The sequence below is a fragment of the Schistocerca gregaria genome, chromosome 1, assembly GCF_023897955.1.
Source record: "Schistocerca gregaria isolate iqSchGreg1 chromosome 1, iqSchGreg1.2, whole genome shotgun sequence".
NCBI lineage: Eukaryota > Metazoa > Arthropoda > Insecta > Orthoptera > Acrididae > Schistocerca > Schistocerca gregaria.
The window spans coordinates 531,995,980-532,023,080 of record NC_064920.1 but is presented as its reverse complement, the minus strand read 5'-3'; the positions used below and the strand labels follow the sequence as shown (position 1 = coordinate 532,023,080).

The window sequence follows — 27,101 nt, the reverse complement described above, 5'->3', positions numbered from 1 at the left end:
CTGAACTATTCATAAAATAAAAATGGATCAAAGTTTGTTGATTCTCCCATTATAGCAGAATTTTTGTCCTCCAAAACACTGAAGGACATGTAAGGCTTGGTGTGCCTTTGGATGATTTTTTGTAAATGAAAAGTGTTCTTTCCTTTACAGAACTTCTAGGTGAACATCTTATGTCACTAACAATGCAGGAGTGCAGCAAAACACTCATGTCACACTGTAATAGAAAACAGCCAACACCTAGTATAACTACCTGCACCATATGTGCAGCAGACAATTAAAACAAAGATTCCAAGACTTACCAAGCGGGAAAGCGCCGGTAGACAGGCACAATAAATAAAACACACAAACACACACACAGAATTTCTGGCTTTCGCAAGCGACGGTTGCTTCTTCAAGAAAGAGGGAAGGAGAGGGAAAGACGAAAGGATGTGGGTTTTAAGGGAGAGGGTAAGGAGTCATTCCAATCCCGGGAGCGGAAAGACTTACCTTAGGGGGAAAAAAGGACAGGTGTACACTCGCGCGCACACACACCCATCCATCCGCACATACACAGACACAAGCAGACCAAGCTTCCCATGTGGAGAGGATTAATTGTGGTGCTCCACAAATGTGCACAGGGTTTTGTGGAAATGTGCATGAAAGCATGTGTTGCAGATTCACCTTGTCCAGTGAGTAGGAGCATGTCATGTAGAGCCTGCAGGTCAGAGCTTATTGTTTCCATGTTGTGCGTACCATGAAGGGGGAGATTTAAAGTTATTCAAACTTATTTGATATCCAAACAGTACTTTTCCACACGAGTTCCTTATCAAAAACTTATCTACTATCCCCTCCACAACCTTGTACAGACAGGTGTGACGTGTGCTTTCTTGTAAATGTGGGAGCACAGTTTTAATTTGAGGGATCTACAGTCTGTTATGGTCAAAGAAGGTGCTATCCTTGTTGCAAATTCAGTATAGATTCTAATAGGGATGCTATTGGGCCCTGGAACACTGTTTAAAATTTGTGATTTCAACTGTTGCTCAATATTGCCGACATGTGATTCATCTTGACAGTGGTGTGAGAATTAGACTAGGGCTGTACTCCTATATTTTCCTTCATAAAGGAATATTTTGTATCACATTTCAGCACTTCAAATTTTGTTTTTTTGCCCACAGTTCAAGTTCTTGTGTCGCCCATGAGTGTCTGGACTCTAACTTTGATTGCGCTGACAGCCTTTACATATGACCAGAATTGGTTAGGGGTTTGTGAGAGGTCTTCCAAAAGTGTCTGCTATGAAAGTTGTTGAAGGCATCACACAGTACTCTTCTGACATTTAAATTCTTTTGTGTAGCATCTTTTTATCTAACCATTGTTTTACACCATTTGTGCAGATTCATTAGGAGTTTCTTTCCATAGACTGTATATCGATTATCCCTATCACCATGAACTATGCTACTGGGTACGTATTTATCCAGTACTTGGTCAGCTGTTTTTCAAGGTTGAGCTTTGGTCCCCCTACGTGCTCATGTCCAGAGCTAAAGGTTTTTAGTTCTTCCTTGAAACATGACACTACTGCCTCTTTATGCAATTAACTGAGCATGTAAATTGTCCTCTTTGTTTAAGATGTTGTTTGTGCTTTGGTAATCTACATCTACAGCTACATCATACACTGCAAGCCACCTAATTCTATGTGGTGGAGGTTACTTTTGGTTCCACTATCTGATCCCTCCAATCCTGTTCCACTCGCAAATAGTGCGTGGGAAGAATGATTGCCAGTAAGCCTCTGTATTGGCTCTAATTCCTCGAATTTTCTCCTCGTGGTCAATATGCAAGATGTATGTGGGGGGAAGTAATAAGTTGTCTGACTCCTGAGAAGTGCCGCCCCAAAAATTTCTTCACTAGTAAATCTCTTCATGATACACAATGTCTCTCTTGTAATGTCTGTCAGTGGAGTTCATTTAGCATCTCTGTAATGCTCTCTTGCCAACTAAATGATCCCATGATGAAACATGCCGCTCTTCATTAGATCTTCTCTATCTCCTCTATCAGTCCTACCTGATAGGGGTCCCAGATAGATAGACAAGACTCAAGAATCGGGTGAACAAGTGCCTTTTAAGCCACTTCTTTCGTGGATAAGTTACATTTCCTTAAGATTCTTCTGATGAATCTGAGTCTGGTGTCTGCCTTACCCACTATCTGTTTTATATGGTCATTCCACTTAGGTCGCTCTGGGTAGTTACGCCTAGATATTTTATGGCAGATGCTGTTTCCGGTTGTTTGTCATCAATAGTGTAGCTGTATAGTTGTGGATTTCTTTTCCTATGAATGCGCAGTATGTTACATTTATTTATGGTCAGGGTCAACTGCCAGAGTCTGCACAATTCATCAATTCTCTGCAGGTCGTTCTGTAAATTCTTACTATCTTCTGGCATTGCTACTTTGGTATAAACAACTGCATCATCTGTGAATATCCTTAAAGAGCATCTGATGCTTTCTACCAGATCATTTATATATATTGTAAACAGCAACAGTCCTATCACACTTCCCTGTGGTACTCCGGATATTAACTTTACATCTGTCGATTTAGTTCTGTTGAGAGTGACGTGTTGAGTTCTGTCTGCAAGAAAGTCACTGATCTAATCACAGATCTGTTCCAATACTCCCTAAGCTTATATTTTTCTCATTAAACGGCAGTGCGGGATGGTGTCAAATACCTTACTGAAATTGAGGAACAGGGCAACAACCTGAGCGCCGTTGTCTACTGCACTGTGGATGTCATGGAGGAACAGAGTGAGCTGAGTTTCAGAGGATCACTGTTTGCGTAATCCATATTGATTTTTATAGAGGAGATGTTCATTTTCGAAGAATGTCATACACAATTCTTGAGCCTAAAACATGTTCCATAATTCTATACCCCTGTGGTTCTCGGAATTAGAATAGGCCCAAGGTATTCCTGCCTGTCGTAAGGGGCGACTAACAGAAGTCTCAGACATTTAGGCCTTTATGTGATGGTCCACTGTAGGGTTTGACCTCCATTTTCAAAATTTTGCTGAAGAGCGAGCCAATTGGGGAAGGGCACTTTACATAGTGCATTGTGTCCATTGTTCCACTTTCTCATCGTTGCACTGCAGTCCAGCTCACTCTCCATCTCTTGGGCGAGGACACCTTCCTGGGTGCATTTTCCACCACGCACTATGCAGTGTCACTTTATGCACCAACGATGATCATGGACTTCATTGCACCTCATATCCAGCACAGTAGCCAGTCTGTTGTGGTGGGGCTGCCATGTACCCTGTTGGTTGTAGCCTCCTGACAACATAGGGTTTGCTCTGCTGATGCCTGTGCCTTTAACTCCCCATGTATGAAGGAGTAGATGCCTGTCACCCTGGGGCATCGGGACTCTTGGCAAAGGCCATCCTGCCAGTTTGTTTTTGCTGTAGCTAGGTGGCACCTGTGGGGGGGGGGGGGGGGCGGCTCTGGTGGGAGTGGGTGACATCAGGGCAGATGACACGCGATGAAGCATACCACATCATCACTTGCTGGTGATCAGATACCAGCAGTCTCAGTACAATGCAGGAAAGTATGACCCTAAATCATTCCCCTCCCTGGCCACATCATGGGAGGAACTTCAGACTAAGGATGGCCATTAACCTTATCCACCCCGGTACCTTGTATGAACGAGAACTGATGGGGACTCCTGAGGTGGACGGCTTGTCCAAAACACACTCTGGGGCAGTCTTGATAAAATCGACATCCTCTGCCCAGTCACAGGCTTTGCTCACTTGTAACAAGTTTGGAGATGTTTCTTTTACAATCATGCCACATAGTTTAAATATGGTCCAGGGTATTATATTCCACAGAGCTTCTTTTGCAGTCTGATGACAATCTGCACGCCAGTTTAGAGCAGCGAGATGTTCATTTCGTGTGGCGCATCCATTGGGGTCCGAGGTATAATAAGGTTGCCACCATTGCCGTCATCTTGGCCTTCGAGGGTGACACCCAATACTGTGGAGAGCATCATTCCCCTTGCTCACCAGACTGCATGATTTTACAGAAAGATAGGAAAACCATGGAATACAAGACCCTGGATCAACTGCCCCACACTGAGGCTAAGAGAAAATATGAGCGCCTATATCCTGTGGCTATGACCACCGCTACAAGAACGGTTGTAGCCCCATCAGCTTCGCAATTTCTGGTCAGCTCTGTGACAGAAGGTTACACCTGCCCCCTTGATGGTGGGGGTCAATCCCCCCCCCTCCCACATTGTGCCCACACCACATGCTTTGGGAGCACTGCTCCCCCCCCCCCCCTGCCCTGCCCCCCCCCCTCCCCAACCATAGGGGACAAAAGTCCCCACTTCTCATCCAGAGAAGCGTCAGTCTTCTTTGGCACCTCTCGCCAGGAAGGGATCCCTTTGGTCACTGCCTTCCCAGGTTTCTGCTAGAGGGAAAGATGATACCTGCCAGTGACTGAAGTGCCCAAAAGCAGCTGGTTGTAGGGCTTCATGATCCTCCTCAATCCTGGAGACTGAATCAGTGAAGCCCTCCCAGCCAAAGAAACCCAAGGAGCAGTGAGAAAAGGCCAAAAAGAAGACCACTAAGACCAAGGAAATTGCGGTGGCACCACTACATATAAGCTCTGCGTTTGGGGATGAGGTGGAAATTCTGGCATCCGATGAGGACCTAGATCCAGCAGACCGTCAGACACAATGGATATAGACAGCTCAGGTAATAAGTCGGTGGTAGCAGGTGACCCTGAGGCATAAACTGCCTCATTGAATGTTTAATGGCGTCCCATCTCACGATGTCATCCTCCAGTGGAATTGCGGCAGTTTCTTCCACCGCCTGGCTGAACTATGGCAACTGTTAAGCTTTACACCTGCTTTCTGCATTGCTCTCCAGGAAACCTGGTTCCTGGCAGTGCTTACCCCTGCCCTTCGTGGCTATAAGGGATATTACAGGAACTAGTGACTATAATCGTGTGTCAGGTGGAGTTTGCATTTATGTCTTAAACTCAGTCTGTAGTGAACCTGCGCCCCTTCAAACCCCTTTCGAACCTGTGGCTGTCAGAATAAGGATGGCGCAGGAAATAGCTGTCTGCAGTGTATATCTTCCTCCAGGTGGTGCAGTATAACTGAATGTATTAGCTGCTCTGATTGATCAACTCCCTAAACCTTTCCTACTTTTGGGAGATTTTAACACCCATAACCCCTTGTGGGCTGGCACCGTGCTTACTGGCCGAGGCAGTGATGTCGAACTTTACTGTATCAGCTTGACCTCTGCCTCTTAAATATTGGGGCCACCACACATTTCAGTGTGGCTCGTGGTAGTTACTCGGCCATTGATTTATCCATTCGCAGCCCAGGATTTCCCCCATCTATCCACTGGAGAGCACATGACGACCTGTGTTGTAGTGACCACTTCCCCATCTTCCTGTCACTGCCCTGCTTCAGGCCCATGGACGCTTGCCCTGGTGGGCTTTAAACAAGGCAGACTGGGAAACTTGCACATCTCTGGCCACTGTTGACTCTCCCCCACATGGTGACATCGATATGATGGCTGAGCAGGTGACTACAACAATCGTTAATGTGCCAGAAAACGTGATCCCTTGCTTTTTATAGTGCCTCCAGTGAAAGGTGGTCTCTTGTTGGTCACTGGAAGTCGCTGAGGTAATTACAGAGTGTTGGCGAGCTCTATAGCGGCACCCTTCCCTGGAGCACCTCATAGTCTTTAAGCAACTCTGTGCCTGCATTTGCTAGCTTATCAAAATATGGAAACAGGAGTGTTGGGAGAGAAATGTTTTGACCATTGGATGCCATATGTTACCTTCCCAAGTCTGGACAAAGATCAGATGTCTTTTTGGTTACCAGACCCCAACAGGTATCCCTGGCATTAACATCAATGGCGTGTTGTCTACTGACGCAAATGCGATTTCTGAGCACTTCGCTTGAGCCTCTGCATCAGAGAACTACCCCCCAGCCTTTTGAACCCTCAAATGGCGGATGGAAAGGAAAGTTCTCTCGTTCACTCCATGCCACAGTGAACCCTATAATGCCCCATTTACAGAGTGGGAGCTCCTCAGTGCCCTTGCACATTGCCACAACACAGCTCGTGTTCCAGATCAGATCCACAATCAGATGATTAAACTTCCCTCATCTGACTACAAGTGACATCTCCTCGTCGTCTTCAATCGAATCTGGTGCAGTGGCATCTTTCCATCGCATTGGCGGCAGAGCACCATCATTCTGGTGCTTATCCTGGTAAAATCCCGCTTGATGTGGATAGCTATTGGACCATCAGCCTCACCAATGTTCTTTGTAAGCTGCTGGAACGTATGGTGTGTCGGCGGTTGGGATGGGTCCTGGAGTCATGGGGCTACTGGCTCCATGTCAAGATGGCTTCTGCCAGGGTACCTCTACTTCTGATAATCTTGTGTTCCTCGAGTCTGCCACCCGAATAGCTTTTCCATGATGCCAACACCTGGTTGCCGTCTTTTTTGATTTATGAAAAGCGTATGACATGACCTGGTGACATCATATCCTTGCCACATTATACGAGTGGGGTCTCCAAGGCTCGCTCCCAATTTTGATCCGAAATTCCCTGTCCCTTCATACTTTCTGTGTTCAAGTTGGTGCCTTCCATAGTTTGCCCCATATCCAGTAGGATGGGTTCCCGCAGGGCTCCGTATTGAGTGTATCTCTATTTTTAGTGGCCATTAGTGGTCTAGCAACAGCTGTAGGGCTGTCCGTCTCACCTTTTCTGTATGCAGATGTTTCCTACATTTCGTACTGCTCCACCAGTACTGGTGTTGCTGAGCGGCACCTAGAGGGAGGGAGCCATCCACAAGGCGCAGTCATGGGCTCTTGCCCACAGTTTCCAGTTTTCGGCCGCAAAGTCGCGTATTATGCACGTCTGCGGCATCGTACCATTCATCTGGAACCAGAACTTCATCTCTGATGATCCACTCACTGTAGTGGAGACACATCGATTCTTAGGACTGGTTTTCGATGCCCAATTGACTTGGCTTCCTCACCTTCTCAGCTTAAGCAGAAGTGCTGACAGTACCTCAATGCCCTCCACTGCCTGAGCAACACCAACTGGGGTGCAGATCGCTCTACACTGCTGCAGCTCTACAGAGCCCTTGTTCAATCCCACCTCGACTATGTATGGGAGTCAGGTTTATGGTTCGATAGCACCCTCAGCATTGTGTTTACTCGACCCAGTGCACCACTGTGGCGTTCGCCTAGTGACAGGAACTTTTGGGACAAGTTTTTTGACCAGCATCCTGGTGGAGGCCGGAGACCCTCCATTGCACATTAGGTGTGTACAATTGCTCTTCAGTTATGTTGCAAACGTTGCATCCAAATTACCTTCTCCTTGCTGACAGGCAGGCCCGTTAAGTATCAAAGAACGATCAAAAATGGTGATCAGATGCTTTTATAAACCACCTGCATCAGGACCTGTAGTTGTAGAGGATTTCAGGCAGAACTTGCAGAATATCATTAGCAATTTTCCTGGTCATACCATTGTAATAGGGAGTGACTTCAACTTGCCAGGTATAGATTGGAAGTGTTATGCCATCAAAACTGGTGCCAATGACAGGGAATTCTGCGGTATTGTTCCGGATGACTTTTCCGAAAATTACCTTGAGCAGATAATTAGAGAACCAACTCGTGAGCGTAACGTCTTACACCTTCTGGCAACAAACAGACATGAACTTATCGAATCAGTTACCGTAGAGGAAGGTATCAGCGATCATAAGGCTGTGACAGCATCTATGACGACATGTCCTACAAGGAATGTTAAGAAAGGTAGGAAGATATATTTGCTCAGCAAGGGTGACAGGATACAAATTTCAGAATATCTCAGCAGTCAGCATCAAATATTTGGTGATGAGGGCAAAGATGTGGAGAACGAATTGAAAAAATTCAAAGGTATCGTTCAATATGCCCTAGACAAGTATGTTCCTAGTAAGATTTTAAGGGACGGGAAAGATCCATCGTGGTTTAATAGCCGTTTTAGAGAAGTGCTATGTAAACAAAGAGCACTTCATCTCAGATTCAAGAAAAGTAAAAAACTATCTGACAAACAAAAGCTGAACAAAGCAAAAATGAGTGTAAGGAGAGCAATGAGAGAACTATTCAATGATTTTAAAAGTAAGTTGTTGTCAACCAACCTGAGCAAAAACCCTAAGAGATTTTGGCTATATCTAAAATTAGTAAGTGGGTCAAAATCATCTATTCATTCTCTCAGCGACCACACCAGCACCGAAATGGAAGATAACAGAGAGAAGCCTGAATACTGAATTCGGTCTTCCAAAGTTGTTTCAACGTGCGACACAAGCAGACCGTCTGTATATGTGTGGATAGATTGTGTGTGTGTGTCTGTGTGTGTGTGTGTGTGTGTGTGTGTGTGTGTGTGAGACCTCTTCTACCTGTTTCTTGCTTCTTTGTGGTTTTCTTGTCCCCTTTTGTCCATTTAAGTTTTTGTTGCCCTTCAGTCGTTGTGGTTTTTCCTTTCATTCTGTTTTGTGTTGTCTCATTGTCTTATTCTCACCCTTGTGGCATTGTTTGCTTCAGAACAAGGACCGATGACCTCATAGTTTGGTCCCTTCCCCCTCTTTTAAAGCAACCAACCATAATTCTACAACCGATTGATATTAAACGATATAGGTCTATAATTGTGGGATTCTGTCTTATGGCCTTTCTTAAAAATGGGAATGACCAGCCCTTTTTTCCAGTCATTACGATACATTTTGTTGCTCAAGCGAACTTCGATAAATTACTGCTAGAAGGGGAGCAAGTTCTTTTGCATAATTCTTATAGAATCCGACAGGTATCTCATGTGGTCCTGAAGCTAGTGATTGTAGCTACTTTTCAATTCCGCAACCGGTTATCTCAATATCTGCAATTTTGACATTCGCACATTGTATCTACCTGTGTTGCTGACTCTTCCCCAAACAATTTTGCGGTTGGCTTCTGTTTTCTGTCGTGGTGGATATGAGTCTATTGCCACTATTACATCCTTCCATTTCCCATTGGTCTAGCCTATCAGTATATATATATATTTAGCTCAAAAATCTCACTGCTGCCAATTTCAGGTTTTAGCTACCTTTCTGTAGTATTGTGTGAGCTTTACCGCTGTTTGGGCATGCTTCAGACCCTGGTAGTTTATTACAAATGCTTCAGTAATTGATCACTAGCATTTCTGTCCTGAGAATTCAGAAATATAATTTTATTTTAGGAATTTAATGTAAAATATGTATCACAATGACGCTGATAAAGGTTTTTTTGGTAGTAGGGGAACATTGTTTATGCAAAAATCCAGCTGGTATTCCAAAATTGGACCATTTTATTGTAATTCTCTTATATTGTTATAAACTACACTACAGGTTGGTCCTTCTCGTCCTGGGATCAGAATGACTTGCCTTTCATTTCTTACATTACTCACTCTACCCCACCCTCTTTCCTTAGGGAAGAATTCATAGTTCCAAAATCTAGGATAATGCCATTTCTTTTAATTTTATGCATATCCATTGGCAGTATTAAACACTTTGCCTCATGAAGGTAAGTGACAGCCAGTTGTTCTGTCTTGTATTCATTATTTTTCATGCTAGGATTTTCCTTCGATATAAATAGAGAATCGACACAGTTTAAAGTTGCTAGAAAGTGCTTTGTGTAGATATTAGATTCCAGCCTTTTGAAGATAAAAAATCCATTGTGTTAAGTTTATAATAATTTGGGTATTTATTTTGTTTTAAACCATTATTAATGATAAGGAGCTGAACAAACATGATTTCCACTTGTTTATTTTTCTTGATAGGTCTGTAAATACTTCTATCATTTGAAATTTCACTTGTAACTTGTCCTGTCCTAATTTCTTGTTTTTCACTCTATTTTAGTGTTGTTAGTTACTAAGTTTGCTAAATTTTTAGCTGTAATATAGAAGAATATAATTGTAGCTGATAATAAAATGTAAATCATATACAATGCACCATGAACTTTTACTAATCCAGATATAACAAAAAATGGGCAGTATAATTGAACATGCTTGAAATAATGCATGCTGGTTACTGATTGTTGACAATGAGTTGGGCTTTAACCAAAAATTTCTATGCCATGTGCAAAGCATGAAATAATTAGCTGGTCTCATTTACCTCTTAAAATAATTCTTATTTAATTTTGGTTATACATATTGATCACAAACAAAGTAATCAATAAAACATAAGAATGACTCCATGCACCTTATGGGACCAGTTTTCACATTTTGGACATGGCAATCAGCATGATAACAAGACCATGGCCAAAATCCTTCCCTTTCTGTACACAACTGAAATTATGTTTTGATAGATTTCTCTACTCTAACCACCCTTCCTTTCATACTTTTGAGACATAATTACAGAAGAAACATAAATCTGACAAAATTATATAATTTCTTACCTAAATAATAGTAATATATTGGTAATAACATATACTAGACTTAGATGTAACATTTAATATAGGGTTTTGAAGAAGTCTCATCAAGGGTTTTACTGTGTGCTTATTTGCTGAGAAAGGAAGTATTAAAATTATAAATGAAAAACATGTCACAAAAGAAAGATATTTTTTAAATTATATTTGTTTTGTAAATAATGGAAATTCATTTAAAAGAAAACAAGAAATTAGGAGTGACAAGTGTGTAACAAAAGGTATGAAAAGATAAAAAATAATATTTGGTAAATATTACTTGATCTTGTTTCTCTTATGTAATGTCAGTCATATTATGGGCTTTTGTGTTAAAATTAATCTTTACCATTTTAGCTTATTATTCCAGCCTACATGTAAATCTCATAAGGCAAGGTGGAAACTGAGTTTTTCCCTTCATGGTATCCCTGTATTTCTCATTATCATATGCTTCCCTCTCTCATAGGGGATTAGTTGTTTAAAAATCTAGACTCAAAAATTCAGTCCTTTTTTAAATGTGTGTGTCGTTTAAGTTGGCTTGTTTCAGTTGCTGGTAAAAAATTATCCTCTTCAGTCTCAATTATAATTTATTAAACATGAAACTGACTACCTACAACATGCAGAATGCAATTTGGCACCCCACACAGGGGTGGTGAGAGCAGCTGTTAACAGACTCTGCCAGTTGCCCCGTTCACAGCATCCTCCACACAGTATGCCAAGTTATATTGTTCATGTAGTACAGCATTTTCCCCTTTAAGACAGTTTATCAGCACCAGCTGATGTTTTTACATATGGCAGGTATAGTGAACTGTGTCAACAATACATTCTATTGTCATCTGAATATTGGAGTGTGTATTTTTATTTTACAAACACATGCTTGTAGATATAACAGTGATAATTATAAATAGTCATTATGTTTTGGGTAAATAAATGTTTCAGTTCATCGAGACGAGCAAGAAATAATAGAGCTGGTACCAAACATCATACTTAATCCAGGATTTTATGACGGTGATGCCCGGACGGAAGAAATAGAGCCTGATGAAAATTCCAATAATCAAGCTACGACAAGAATAAATAATAACACCATTGTACGTCCCATAAGGGTTTGATAGTAGCATTGACTTTCAACAGTTTTCTCTGTCCTCTCAGAATGAAAAGTTCTGTGAAGTGACTCACACTGAAATTTAATGAAAATTATATCAGGTATATTATATTGGCTCAAAATTGTGTTGCCATTCAGGGAGACTTGGTTGTCATTAAGATTTGATTCTCATAACTGTTTTGAAAGTGTTTACACTGAATGGCCCGTACTGGCAGCTGCATTACTCTAAATTTTGTAATAAAGGTTTACAGTAATGTTGAAAGTTCTGGAAGAAATTCCAGCAAAAGTGAAATATAATCTGTCATATGTGCCTGCTAATGATCAGACCATGTGTAAAATACCAGATCTTCTGTTGTCTTTATTAAATGGTCCAAAAAAAAACCTTAGACTAGTGCAAAGTTTGGGTGTAAGTACTGTGTTGAAAAGCTTTTTATCACGCATTGAAAATTAATATTTCTTTACCATTTTCTGTAAGGTTTTGCAACAGTGCAGTGTGCCTTAAAAAGGCAGATTATCAAAGAATTGTTGTAAGACTATTCTTATGTTCTGTTCCTTTTTGGGGGGGGGGGGGGGGGCAGTGTGGCATTCAGAAAAAGTCAATTGTGGCAAGAAAAATGTATAACGCTCCGTATTTTTCACTTAATGTGTATTTGGAATGAGTAATCTTAGGTATTTAACTCTAAAATTTGCTATTGTAACAAGTATAAAGCAGTGTTGATGCACACTGCTGTCACATATAATCTGTGTTCTCAATTGTACTCGCACTCATATGGTTGTCTTTGGAAAACTTATTGTGTTGTGATCTAGAATGTGGTTGTGATATAATGCAATTTGCACTTAGACATATAGTCCATCTTCCAATTTGTGTGTCCTAATATTTGTGCATTTATTGCCTCTTGTACTGTTATTGTGTTTTTAGTTGTTATTGTTTCATACCAATGATATTTCATAATTTTTACATCTTTGTACATGACAGCAAAATATTTTACATGTGTTCACCAGATACGAGTTTCTGGAATATTGTGTGTAATTGAGGAGAGCGCCACGAGATCTTGACAGGGTGAGCTAATAAACAAGTATTAGATAAATGGAGCATCAGTTGAGCTAAATTCATCAGTAAATGGCATTTATGTTCCTTGGCATGTTTGGGAGGGGGAAATGGGAGGGTCATTGGTGTGTAACATTGAAGGGTCCTGATCAGTTCAAAGTTTATGCTAGGAGTGGTGTCTTTCTGTTCTCTGACATGGTATTTTATAAAAAAAAAAGTATTTTTACGTAGTCATACCACATAAGTACTGATCTCCGTGACACATTCAGTAGTGCTTTCAATTGAATGTTATTAATAGGTGCCTTGAATCAGAACATTTATATGTATGAACGGTTCCTTACCATCAATGTGTATCACCAGTTGAAATGTAGCTAGCTAGCACTGTTACAAAGATCCCTGTTTTTTATGCATAGTGTGTAACACATCCGTACTTTTATATGACATAGAAATGAGTGTGTGCTAGATTCTGCTGTGTAATATTGTGTACTTGCACACAAGGCATTCAGTTATAGTACACATTTATCCTCCCAACCTACATGTTGATGTTCTTGTTGAAATCCTGCATAATTAAGATAAACGGCTATTTTATTCTGAAAAAAGGAGATTTGAATTTCATGTGAAAATTGGCTTTTGTGAAGCTGTCTGTCGTGTGATAACTGTATTAGTGCCTGTTACCCATAATTTGTGAAATGAAATGTATGTAACTAGAAATTAGTTTGCAAAATTGTTTAGTAATTATAAAATACATGTGCTGTGTGTGTTTAGCGACTTAGTGTCAGACATTAGCTTGTGATTAGATTGTGATTGGCAAAAAAAGTTGCACTTTGTGTCAGTAGTGGATTAGTTTCTGGCTATATGACACTGGGAGTAAAAACAAATAATCATTTTGATTAAAAGACTGAATGAGAGCAGGGCAGTTGCTACAGGGATAAGAAAATTTACAGCCCTTTTAAATGTTGGTTGTGCATTATTGATTAGCATTAGACATGTCAAATGTTTGACTAGGTTCTCATGAGCAGGCAGTAGTTAAGCAATGAGAGATGTAGGCTGATGCAAGTGTGAACGAGAAGAGCTATAAAATATAATATTAATAGCAATGAAATAATATAGGGTGCACATATATTGCAGCAGTTGTTGAAAGTTGAGAAGTGTGCTGTACCTGATATATTACACTTGAACATCAAAATGGATAGAAAATATGATATTGAGCATTATCTATGTCAAAGGATTAAAAAAGTTAGCATCTGCTTTAGCAGAACAGTAAATTGCTACTTTTTGTTTTCTTTTATATCTACATACTAAATCACTGGTGTTGTGTCAGTACTGCCAGAGTTACCTGATGTTTCCCATCTCTGTCATTAGTTGACATAGAATCATTCTCTACTTTCACTTAGAGCATATAAAGTTCTTGCAGAGTTATTTTTTCTCTCTTTGTAGTTCATCTAATACAGTATTCACCTTCCTTTAATCATATTTGGTGCTTTTTCTAAAATTCTGCCTTCACTTCCTTCTTATTTGTAGTATTATGGTTTCCATTTATCTTTCATATTTTCTCCCCTCTTCTCTATTTCTTCATCACATTCCTGTCTCATTTCAGCTTTGAAATCTTTCTAGTTTTAACATTTTCATTTCCTTCTGCTTCTTATTTTACATTGTATTACTCGATGATCTGCATCTCTGGCAGGTTATCATCTATTATGTGTAAGTAATCAAAAAATAACTCTTCTCCTGCTTTTTATTTATATTACTTCTTCTATTTTCTGATACTTTTCCACAGTGCTTCTTAATATCAAGCTATCTGTGAGTTTTTTTTTTTTTTTTTTTTTTTTTTTACTGAAACCACAGTTACTGTTGTAATTCTAATTTATCTAGTTATAACCAAGCAGTAAGCTTTCTCATACAAAGAAGGATTGTGCTGTTATAAGATTTTTTTTTTAAATTTCTATGTAGGTGCTTTACACTGGTGCTTATAGTTCTTAGTTATTTCATGTGAACCTTTTCCACACACTATTCCAGCATATTGTTATTTGAGCAGAGAGAGAGAAAAGAGAAGAGATCTGGAGGCACTGAATCTCTAAAAGGAAGAATCTACATAATGTTTACCATACTAATACTATTTGGAACAAAAATAACAGTTGAATACTAATACTAACTGCTGCAGAGGAGTGTCTTCTCCTTTTCAGCTGCCAAAATTGGAATCGTTGGATAATATGGCTCAGTTTCTAGCTTTTTTTAGTTTTTTCAGTGTTGTTTTTTTTTAAATTGATTAATCGAGGCAAGTAATAGAAGCACTGAAGGTGGACAGGAAGAGCTGAAAGAAAATGTGTATATTCCCTGAAATAAGAGAGATACTAGACGTGAGAAACAATCAAAAGTAACAATGATAATTTCATATTTTACACTATTTTGACTGAATTATTCATTGCACACAGTCCTGCCTAATCCATGGTTTAGTGGTTTTTCTTTCTTTTCAAAACATGTAACTTATCCTTCTGTTTTTTCCATTTTTGTTTGCAATTAAGAAACAGTTTTATTATGTACTGTGAAATATTAATAGTACCTGAATAGCTTCATATTTTTTAAAGTACAAATCATGTCCATTAATAAGCACAATATTTCTTCTGCCTACATACTTGCACACAATAAATGTCAAAAATATTAATTTCAGATAATGAGTAAATAAAGGTTTGGACAAAACTGTGGCCACATTTCAGTTAGCTTCCAGTTTTTGCTGTTGCCTTCCTTATTATTCATGTAAAGTTTCCTGAAAGTGACTGTTGGGATTAAAAACTGTATATTTATGCAGTCCATGTCAAAGGAGCAAATATCAAAATGAAACATTAATAAACAATTCATTTAGGAATACATCATCACTGTCTAAACTGAAGAGCAAAAGTGTGTTTAGAAAACAGAATAATTACCAGTTACATTGAGTGCTTCTCTGTCAACTGTTTATGTCTGTGTGTGTCTCACTTCTCAGTTTTACATTGCATACTACTTGGTGCATGTGAGACTGACAGAGTTTGCTCTGCCCATTATGACTGTTGTATTTTATCAATAATAGATTCCACTTGTCACATATGCAGCTTTCATTTTATAACGTCCATTTTCCAAGTGACACAGTAAGAAACCTGCAAACTTGAGACTCAGACAAGCTTTTGATAAGTATACATGGAATGCCACTTTTTCGTTTCTCTATGCTTCATTTTAAATGTATCAGTTGTATCCTTCAATTTTTCTCTTTGTACCGAAGAGGATGCATGGTGGGCCTGGTCATTATATTAGATTCTCTTTCAAGGCTGTTTGCATGCTACATCCGGTGTCACCTGTAGTTAAATTTTACTGTTCTGATTTATTTCCTTTTTTTTTAGTGGAAGAAGTCTTTTTTTAGTAGGATCTGCTGCATTTGTAATTACTGTATTACTATATTTCTGCAATTTAAAAGAAAATGGTGAATAACCATACAATTACAGTCTTTTTAAAACAAAAGTAAAAAATAATTTTGGCAGGCTTTTCTGTTGTGTTGCTGTTAGCAATTAATTTGACAAGTTTTCATTTAAAATTAAATACTTCTTGTAGTTTGAGACTGTTATCATTGGTACTGGCACTAACAAATTAAGATTATTGTTTAGGTATATCAGATGTACTTTTTTTTACTTCTGAATGCCCATGAAAAGTGTAGATAATAGTACAGGCTACAATAAGAATGAGGTATGAACTTGAAAAACACATGTGAAAACTTCAAATAAGAGTATGCAGTAAATTGTTGTAATTATCAACAAAATATTCCAAACATATATAACAAGGACATTTACCTTGCTGATTTTTAAATTTTTGGACATATGATTCTTACCCGAGAAATAAAGAAAGACCAGAAGATAGGATGTTAGGAGTTGTTAGTACAGAAAAAGACCTATAATCAACTTGTATATTGTTTTAAAGAAAAATTAGTGTTAATGATGTGTAAAATAGTAGTTTCCTAAGAGGAAAACTGCCATTATGAAACTTTCACAGCAGTTTTCCGTGACGTGTGTAGAGACTTAACTGCTCCACTAGGTCCATGAATTTCAAGTTGCATTGCTTATCACCAAAGATATTGTTCTGTCACTGTTGGCTGCAGTGGTTTGAAATGTCCATATCCAAGTCCAACATTCCAGGAAGTCTATTACTCACAGATACATTTGTAATTAAAAAGTCTGGAGACATCAGCATAATTTTGATAATTTTACTGGAGACACGATCATTAATTTTTAGGGCATTGCATGTTAGGTGCAGTGATTCCCATTCAGAGCCATTTGACTTTTTTGTCACACTATTTGTTGACTAGATGTGTCTGCCATAATTCATGTTGGTTTTTTTGTTGATTTTTCTTGTTATCTTCATTATGGCTGGCTGATACAGGTGGAACAGTATTAGTGGATAGCCAGGTAAGGCATTAGTTGTTAATGCCTGCTCCTTCTTCCGTAATGTTCTCACAGTGAAATACATCAAATGCTGCATTTCTGCAATGTGCATAAATTGGCAATCAACAGTTTGTCAAGCAGCACATAAAACATACATAGTGTCTGTGGACACAGATTGTGACAAGATTATATTATGAGAAATGTAAGGGAAAATTTCAAAATATCCATATTTGTGTGTTGTGATCAGTTGCCGAAGCAGATATTCCTCTCTCAAAGCTCGCCTATTATTTGGTGAAGCAACTACCACTATTCTGAATTCCATTTTATGAATAATCTTTACTTCTTGTTGTTTCATTGCGGATTCGTCTTTCCTCAGATCCTTGTGTACTGTAACATGCTCTCTAATTATTATGCAGTGAGCAATTCCTGATCTGTTTATGCTTTTAATCTTCTGACATACATGCACATCTTGAAAGTACCAGAATTAACTGGGGAAATTTTTGTTGTATGTGAGTGTGTCTTCATTTTTCATCCTGAAGAACATGGCAGATTTTCTGAGTCTGACAGGGTGATTATGTTTATTGCATTTGGATAAATGTCCAGAAAATACACAAATAATTAAAATAAGTGAACATTATAATTGTGTTGTTTGCTTGCACTGTTGAATTGTGCATACCACTAAATATCTTGACTTGAATGAGTGAGAGATATTACAAGCATTCAAAATCAGGAGTGGCTGGTTTTTGTGCATACAATTCTCACACCTCTCTTGTAACCTCTGAGCCGACACTATTCATAACTTTTACCCATTTCTTCTCCCTCTTTTTTTTTTTCATCCATATCTGCAATAGCAAAAACTCTGGTTTTTTGTATCTGCATTAATCTGGAACATAAACGGTGGAAAAATGCCCAGTTAATGCACAATACTTATTTTAAGTAACAGATCTGTAAAACAACAACAATAATAATTATAATCTCATTAAAAATTATTCAAGAAGCTTTTGCCTACTGTTTCATACATGTGTGTACTACTGTACTATGGGTGCAAGATGCATCTTTATACAAGTTAACATTCAGAATGTAGAACAACATATCTTGCATTTTGAGTTAGTTAAAAATATTTGTTCACTAAATGCATTCTGCTCATTTGCACGTTGTGAGAGTAGCAATTCATTTTCATAATCAGGCCTTCTACTGAATGGTTACCATAGTTGTTGTTGTAAGCCATATATGCGATATAATCCAAAACAACACTGCTCTATATATAACTAAAACTAACCTTCATGCACACAAATATTCAGAAATGGGCATTGTAGCATGAAGCCAGTCAAGAATCAAATAATAAAACTGACTGAGTGTGATATTTTTTACATTTGATGTAAAGAAAGGAGCATGTCTTAATCTAAAGGTAATTTTCATTTATTACCAATTTGTTGACGGTAATGCCCAGTGCCTACATATTAACCATAGTGAATAAGCTTCAAGCACAATGAAGTATATAATGTTTGTATGAGTGAACTTCAGCTTTAGTGTGTTATGAATGTCTATTGCTGTATTTGTGAACTTTGTAAGGTAAACTAATAGTTAACTCTATGTTAAGGGAATATAATGTATCTATCAAAGTAGGTAACAGAAGACTGTACATTATTTGCCTGAGTTCATCTTCATAGGAATACGTTCCCCATATTCGGTTTGGTGATTTTTTTTTTAGTAAGTTTTACTAGTTATACTTAGGTATAAATACTAGGCTAGTAAATGAATTTTGTAAATGGAATTGTGTGTAACTGCTGTAATGAAAGCTTTGCTTGCTTCTAATGCTGAAGCAGTTGAATAGCATGAAAGTTGAAAATGTGCTTGCTTGAAAATCTTCCAAAATTTAATAATTTATTATTATTTCAGAAATATGAAAAGAAATTGAGAAGTATCCTTTTTATGATCAATTGCAGAAACTGTATTTTCAGTAAATTTCCTTCAGTAGTCTTTGTTATACATCATTCAGTCAGAGAATTTCCGTCTCATTTTATGTGTAGATCTTAAATTCCAGCTACCTTTCTAAAACAAAACAAAAATTAGTGCTCACTGTATTATTGTTCATTACATTTTAAAAAAAAGATATGTGTTTTCTCATAAGACTGTTACAGCAATAAAATTATAATGTTATATTTTATTCCTTAACTGATTCAAAGAGTACTGCAAAAATCTATGCATCTGCTTGTATGTCTATAAATGCAGTCAGGAATAATTAAATACACGAATTTGAATCTCTGGTACCATGTCTCTTTCTGCTTCATATAACTGATGGCCAATGGGAAGATATTTATTAGCAAATGCATGTCATTTTATGCTCTAAAAACACATAGGAGAATGCACTATTGTAAGATTTATCATTTGACCAAAGACAGTTCTGTTTAGCTTTAAATATCGTGATATTTTGTGTATACTGTTTTAAATGTTATCAAAGATGTTTTTGTTATGTTTTTTAATGTTCAATTGTAATCTTTCTCACTGAAATTGATGTTTATGAAAATGCAGACATGACGTAGCTAAGTATTTATATGGTTGTGATTTCCCATATATACTTCTAAGTGAATGTAAACAAATTTGTACTTTTTTATACCATGTTTCATCATTACCGTTTGCATGAAGTTAATATTGTTGTTTAACATGTTTTTGTGTGTCATTGAAAAGTGTGTGTGTGTGTGTGTGTGTGTGCGTGTGTGTGTGTGTGTGTGTGTGTGTGTGTGTGTGTGTGTGTTGGTGGGGAATGTGAGTTCAGAAGAAAACACAGTTTGTGGTGTTGTGTCAGTTCAATGCATAGAAATTTTGTACAAAAGTGTGTGTTTTTTGTTGAGTACTAAAACAAGGATTTAAAGCAAACTATATCTATTAATACAAACAGGTTAATGACAAAACTGTTTTTAATTCTCTTAAAGTGCTTTTTGTGATGTGAAACCTTTGCAGAATGTGCATTTTCATTTTTCACAGGTCAAGCATATTTCACACTTTATTTTCTGTGTTTCTATATTGATTTTCCCAAGTTCTTCATAAATTGGACAATATGTCTTTACTTTGTTGCCACAGAACAATCTTTGAAATTTGTATGAGCTTCAATAATGTTTGGGTGAACAAAGAACTCACATTAACATATTTCTGCTAACAAGGTAGTTTTCTAACGATGTTCAGAAAGAGGACATTGAGTACAAGAAGAGGAATTGAGCACCAAGTCATTATTATTGTTACTGTTATTATTACATTGACTTACCTGCTCCATTCTTTGTTAGCTCAGTTTTATATATGACAGTTTTAGCTTCACTAGAAATGAGAAGTTCTTCACCCTGTTGTTGCTGGTATACCATGCTCTGAAATATTTTGCCTTGTGTGCAGAAAACTACTTACCTTTCAGTGAAGATGTTCATTGTTGGACATAAACAAGAATCTGAACCCATTATGTCAGTATATGTATTTACACTCTTCTACAAAGCACAAAGACATGCATATATTGTTGCTCAGAAGAAAAAAAGAATTCTTAAACAGCTGTATTGTGTTAAGTTCCTTGTCTATTTGCCTATCCACTGGTTATTGTCTCCATATGGTCATGGTAACCCTCATTCGTTCAATCTTTTTTGTTCAGCCATTGTTCTCCATTTTTGTTGTGCTTTATTACTTTGTGTTGTGAGATCCACTTTATTGGCTGGTGAGACTTACATCTTGCATTCAGTTTCACTACTGGTGTGTTCAGGGCCAGTTCGAGAACATTTTTTCCACACAAGTGACAAATCATTTGCCCCCCCCCCCCCCCCCCTTTTACCTTCACTTACTTTCCCCTGCATCAGTTTTCACTACTAATTGTGATACACACTGTATAAAAATCTTGCACTATGACACCCCTCTCAACACAGCCCCTCAAGTGGTCACTACTAATTGTGGCATTTCCTGTGTAGAAATCTTACAGTTTTGGCATCTCTGGTGCCCCTCTCAGCTTGGTGCCCTAAGCTGCGACTTATGCCACCTGGGCCTTAAACTAGCCACTAGGTGTGTTATGAGGCTGAATAGTTTTGTGTGTGGTCATTCTTCATATTATCACTTGTAATATCATAACAACACCTTCTTTGTTAGTCAATAACTTGTTTGTTGATCTTTATAGGCAGATGTTCCACACTGTCCTGATATCTGTTTAGGTGCTCCTCATCTTTATACTACACTTTAGGATAAATTTTAGTGCCACACCATACAAAAATTCAGGCTGTGTAACAAAACATTCTTGGAAACATTGTCCTTAGTTCAAATGAGTGAAAACTAAAAGGGTCAGTACTGGCTTGGCACTCGATTTAGATACTGCAACAAAAGTGCATGTAATAACATTTCTTCAGTCATTTTGGTAAATGTAAAAAATATGCCAGGTTTTTGTGTATAATTGAAAATTATTTGGTAACTTTTGTAGCTACACCGAAAACCAAATGTAAAGCTGGCTTATGGAGCAATATTTTCCTTCTTTTGTAAAGAAAAAGAATAATGATGTCACCAAGTGAAAGGCTGAGATAATGTACTAAATCTTATCTCTGGTTCACAATTTGTTGTATTTGCCATTGATTTTTAGCAGTTCTTTCAATTATGAAGCAGTTTGTCTTTTGTGGTTTGGTGTTTCTGTACCCACGCGTAACTTCCCTTAACAACTCCAGAACCTTCACCTGTCATGAAGAACTAAGGTTATTCTGTGGCACAACTTTTGTTCTTGTTATAGGTAATAATTCTGTAATGGTTTTACAGCGCACACTTACGGTAATATTGTGAATGAGAGCTTTGAGAGGCATGTTTGAATGTAAATGCGTGTTCTTCATTTGCATTGGATTATATAATCATCATATCAGTGATATGCAATGGTATGTTTTTCAAAAAAAAAAAGAATATTGCCGATGTAACATATTTTGTAATGGCAATGTCTTAAATTTTGCAACATTATAATAAAATTTTCAAATGTTTGCCTTTTTACTGGTCCCTTATATTTTGAAGAAAATATCATGTGAGATAAATAAATTATTTGTATGTAAAAGTAAAATGAATGCAAAGTATTGTCAATTCAGTGACTTTGGATGATCTCTTCCATATAGTGAAGTAGATTTGTCAATTTCTTTCGTTACTTTTAAAAGAGCAAAGAAATCAAAAGTGGCAACACATTTTGGAGGATTCACTCCAGTTGCAAAATAGACTTTGATAAAGATACTGTTCTCCATGGGTTGAAACTATGATGATAATGTGACGTTCATACTGAAAGACACGAGCTACCCTTTAATATAACTGCAATTCCAACAATGTAATAAAAATTACCCCCCACGAAATATGGCCCTTTTCACTGCTGGTTGACTTGCATGCATCAGCGATACACACAGCTGTAACATGCACACATCACAGTTGGGTATCTATGGAGAAGCCTGATGAATCTATGGTTAATGATTTACTGATTGGCCTTTTAACATTAGTCAACAGTCTTAGATCCCTTAATCAAGTAAATAGCTAAAAGAATTTGTTGAGAAATGAATAGGTGGATACAGTGGATTCTTGTCTGATGGTACACGGTTGCCTTTATAAACCAGGTCTATAACTGCAAAGTATTTCCAGAATCAAACGTGGACTCTGTCCATAATTTATTGGTTATGAACTGTAGTTAAGACTGAGAAAATTACAGAGGCATACAAAATTAAGGAGATAAATTACAGAGGCATACAAAATTAAGGAGATGAGACCATGGTAGCTTGAAAGAATGAGAAGTTGTTGATACTTTCAAAAGGAGTGTGAGACAACTACTGAATGAAACAGGGGAGAGCAATATAAGATGAGTGGGTAGCTTTGAAAGGTGAAGTATTGAAGGTAACAGAGGATCAAAAAGACAAGGCCCAGTTTAAATCCTTGGCTGACACTCGAACTATTAAATCTAATTGATGAAAGAAGAAAACATAGAAATGAAGCAGACAAAAAGGAAATGAAGACATCTCAAATTAACAGATAGGAAATGGCTAGAGGAGAAACACAAATCTATAGAAGCAAGCATAACACTGGCAAAGATAGATATTGCAGATAGGAAAAGTTAAAGAAATCCTTTAAGAAAATAGAAGCAACTATATTGGTATAGTGTGTATAGTACACTAGTACTAAGCAAAGAAGGGGAGGTTGAAAATTGGAAGGAATCTATTGAATGGATACACAAAGGAAAGAAACTTGACCTCAGAATTACAGAAAGGGGATAGGAAGTAGAAGAGTATGAGACGGGAGACGTCACAGTGACAGTATTTTGACAGAACACTGAAAGGCACAAGTCAAAAGAAGACACCTGGTTATTGAGACTGTTTAGCATTTGCTGGTTAGTGTAATGTCCAGTGTGTTCTGTCCTCAGTCGAGGACTTTGTGATGTCCTGATTCTGGAGGCTGCAGAGATGCACGGACAGAGTGGTCACAAAGCATAACATAACTGAAGGATGTGAGATCTTTACCAATGAAGACTCATGGAAAGAAATGTGGTTGCAGCGGAGGAGTATGGACGTGTGAAATATGTTCACGAATGACTAGAGTGGGAAGCTTGTCCTCGTTTTGGAGGTACGAGTGTTTGACAAATTCAGCTGAGAGCATATGTGGTTCACTGTAGAGGATGTTGGCAAGTGACACTTTTAAAGTCCTCTTCGTTGGAGGCACTCATGCCCTGGAGGCTTCTCACCAGAAACCACCATAATGCATGAGTTCAGTGTTAAGGGTGTAGTGCCAATACTCTGCGAGACCTTTGTTGTGTAGGCGCTAGGCAGTGATGTTGAAGTTAACAACACTGCACAGTCCTCAAAGTTTGGCAAACGGTGAGAATTCGAATTTGCAGCACTGTGTGATGGTTACAGAAGAAGGGCCACCAAAATGAAAAATCCAGGAGTTGACAAAGGCACAGGCAACCAAATCACCAGTAATATCAGAAATGAGGAACGGCTTCTACCCACCTCATGACCTGGTAAGTGATTGAGATTATATATCAAATCCCTAGGGGAGTAAGGGAGGGAGCCAACAGTAGCAATGTGTACATGATGTAGGCATCCTTTGGAGAGGCTAAACTGCCGCTTTATGTGTTGTCTTACTTTATTTCTCTGGCTAGGTACACAGGTCTGTGTCCATTTGCAACAGCCGTTCTTAACCCCACACCCAGACAAATTGTTTGATAACCAGCTTAGCAGTGGCCTTGGTGCCTTGATGAACAAGAGAGAGTAGGGAGTTGATAACTGCTCATTGGAGTGGGGGAGGTACCACTGGTCAGAGAGTTCCTGTTGAACTGTTGGATGCTGTGGGGTTGGCTGAGCCAGGTAGTTGGCATGGCTCGACAGTCAGTATGCATTTTGTGTCCTTTAGCATGTCTGACAACTTGATTTCATTGGTTTGCAGGCAGACCAACTGCTCCAATTCAATGTGGAACATAATAATGTTAAACCTGGACAGTTAATCGGTGGCAACATTGTCAGAACTGCCTATATTGCATATACTGGCTAGTTACATCAATGTGCCACAGGCATTGGGGAGGGACATCTTTGCCCAGGTTACTGATGACATCTGCAAGGGGCCAATGGTTGGTAAAGACAGTAAACCCATGCCCTTAAATGTCATCACAAAAATGTCTGATCACCTCATAGGCTGCGAGGAGTTCGCACTCGAACTTAAACCACTTGCGCTGTGTAGAAGAAAGTTTTTCAGAGAAAAATCGGAGAAGTGCAGTAGTATCGCCAATATGCTGTTGCAAAAGTGCGCCTATCAACATATCGCTTGTGTCAGCAGTGATAAAAATGCGGGCATCGTAAGTCACATGTGCAGTGTGACGATGTGGGTGAGGGCAGACTTGAAGGACTCAAATGCTTGGATCATATCATCAGTCCAATGAACTTTCCTCATACTCAAAGTGTTTTTAGAAATCAAAGCATCAGTGAGCATTAACTAAATGGAGAGACCGTGAAGGAGGTGATTATGGTAGAAGTCTATAATGTCTAGGAATCTTTGCAATTCATGGTAGTCTGCTGGTAGAGGGAAGTTACAGATAAACTTGCTGCAATCGGATGTTGGATGGACAATATTGTACCTTCAAGAAAAGTTGCACCAGTGCAAGACAGTTGAGTTTTCCAGTGGTTAATTTCGACATGACTGTTCTGGATTGTGTCCTGGTCTAGTGCCAAATGCTGTTTGTGTTCCTTGGTGGAGGAGGAAAAATCAGGATGTCATCCAAATAGTCATATGTGAATGGAGGTTGAAAAATAAAGAATCAGTAAACTGCTGCCAAGTCTGTACCACATTTCTTAGACCTATGACATGAAACAGCACTCAGAATGTCCAAAAGGGGTAATTAGAGCAGTCATGGGGATGTCATCCTTGAACATGGGGTTTTGGTGGTGAGCTTCACGACAATCAAGTACACTGAACACACATGCACTATAGAGCAGTTGGGAAAAGTCATGAATGTCTAGGATTAGATAATTGTCTGCATAATAGTGCAAAAGTTCATAACCCTGTAGATCCACACAGACGAAATGAACTATCTTTCTTCTGGGTGAGGTGCATGGAGGAAGACCAATTGCTATCTCACGGGCAAATAATGCCCATGTCAAGTAGTTCAGAAACAGTTAATTTAGCATGGTGCAATTTTTTGGGACTGATGTGGCAACTCCCTACATAGTACTGATTCTGTGACAAGTACCATTAGTAATGGTACCAATGCGTGCCTCGTGTGAACCTGCATAGTAACAGCTTTGTTGGTCTTAGGGGAGTGGGTGCCTTAGGAGGAATCACTGGGGAACAAAGTGTTATCGACCTTGGAGTCCTGTGTTGGAATTGACACCAGAGAAGTGTGGGCATAGCTGCTGAAGTGTTGTCAGGGCGTGATGAATGCTCAGCTGAAAGCATATGCAGAGTGTGGTGAGCTTGAGCCATTTGCATGGGTGCTGCATCGATCAGCTAGTGAAGCCTGGGTGTTGTGCACTCGTAGAGTGTTGGAAGCAGACTGCTCGAGCATAAGCTTAAACAATGATGCAGTGACTTAGGCTGTTAGATTGGAGCATTCAGAGAGAAAGAGAGCGATGTTGGGGGGTATCCTTATGTGGGGTATAGGGAGTAGAGCCAAATGAGCCCAAGACTAGGGAGCTGGAGGTGTGGAGCAATGAAGCTGACTGAATATTAGGTGATAACTTGAATGTTTAAGGAAGTTTATACCCAGCACAGGTTTATCCACATCTGTGATGTGGATAGTCCATAAAAAATGAAGATTGGTATCAGATGTACCTGAAGCTCTGCAGTTCCAAGAACAATAATACAAGAGTTGTTAGCCTCACATAAGGTTAGCTTGGTTGGTGATGAGCGAGCCAGGGCTAACACAAAAGGAATGACCCTAGCCTCTGCACCTGTATTCATAAGAAATCTTATGCCTCCTGTTTAATCCACCACATAGAAACTTTTTCGTAAGGCACACTGTGGAGGCTTAGTGAACCAGGGTGCCTAAACAGGTCCACTGGCAGAGTTAGGGAATGTGCAGGGAGGTCAGCAGTTCTGCACAGCATCATCAAAGGTAGTGTGGAATCAGCAGAGGCCATACATAGGATGTAGGGGTACTTTGTGCTCCCTGCACGATGTCTGTTGGATTGCATGATGAGTCAACTGAGTGCTCAGAAGAGGACACAGCAATGCTCGGGAATGTCCAGCGGTAGGTGTAGGTATTACACAAATTTTGGTGTCAGGTGGTTGAGTGTCTTCTTGTAGTGCCGTACTTGCTCTTATGCATCCTCTGCCAGCTGGGTCAGATGGAGAGAGGCGGAGGGGGAGGCTGGGGTGGGGGGGGGGGGGGGGGCTGGTAGCTGGTAGTACCAACCCTGGTCTCCATGCACTCATCAGGTTTGGCGAGCAGATGCCTATGTTGAAGAATGCCATAAACCTTGTTTGAAAGGCATAGCTTGGACTCTAAAGAACCAGGGTGAACTAGGTCCGAGTCTTGTCTTTCAACAAGGGTGGGCAATGTAGGAAATCTGCCAGAATTGGAGAAAGTTGAATTGTTGCCCCCTGAGACTCTGAGGAAGACTGGATACTGAGATCAAACTCTTGACTGAGTGAGCAGCATCACCCAATGTC

General features: G+C 39.0%; 1 protein-coding gene across 1 annotated transcript in view; it reads left to right on the top strand.

The window, feature by feature from the left end:
• The window catches only part of LOC126355220 (protein turtle homolog A), a 95,616-nt gene extending 73,664 nt beyond the window's left edge, over positions 1-21,952 (top strand). Inside the window, exon 6 of the mRNA XM_050005481.1 lies at positions 11,360-21,952. Coding sequence (XP_049861438.1) covers positions 11,360-11,529 — 170 coding nt within the window. The 3' untranslated portion in view covers positions 11,530-21,952. The remainder of the gene's footprint in view (positions 1-11,359) is intronic.
• Positions 21,953-27,101: the final 5,149 nt, after the last annotated feature.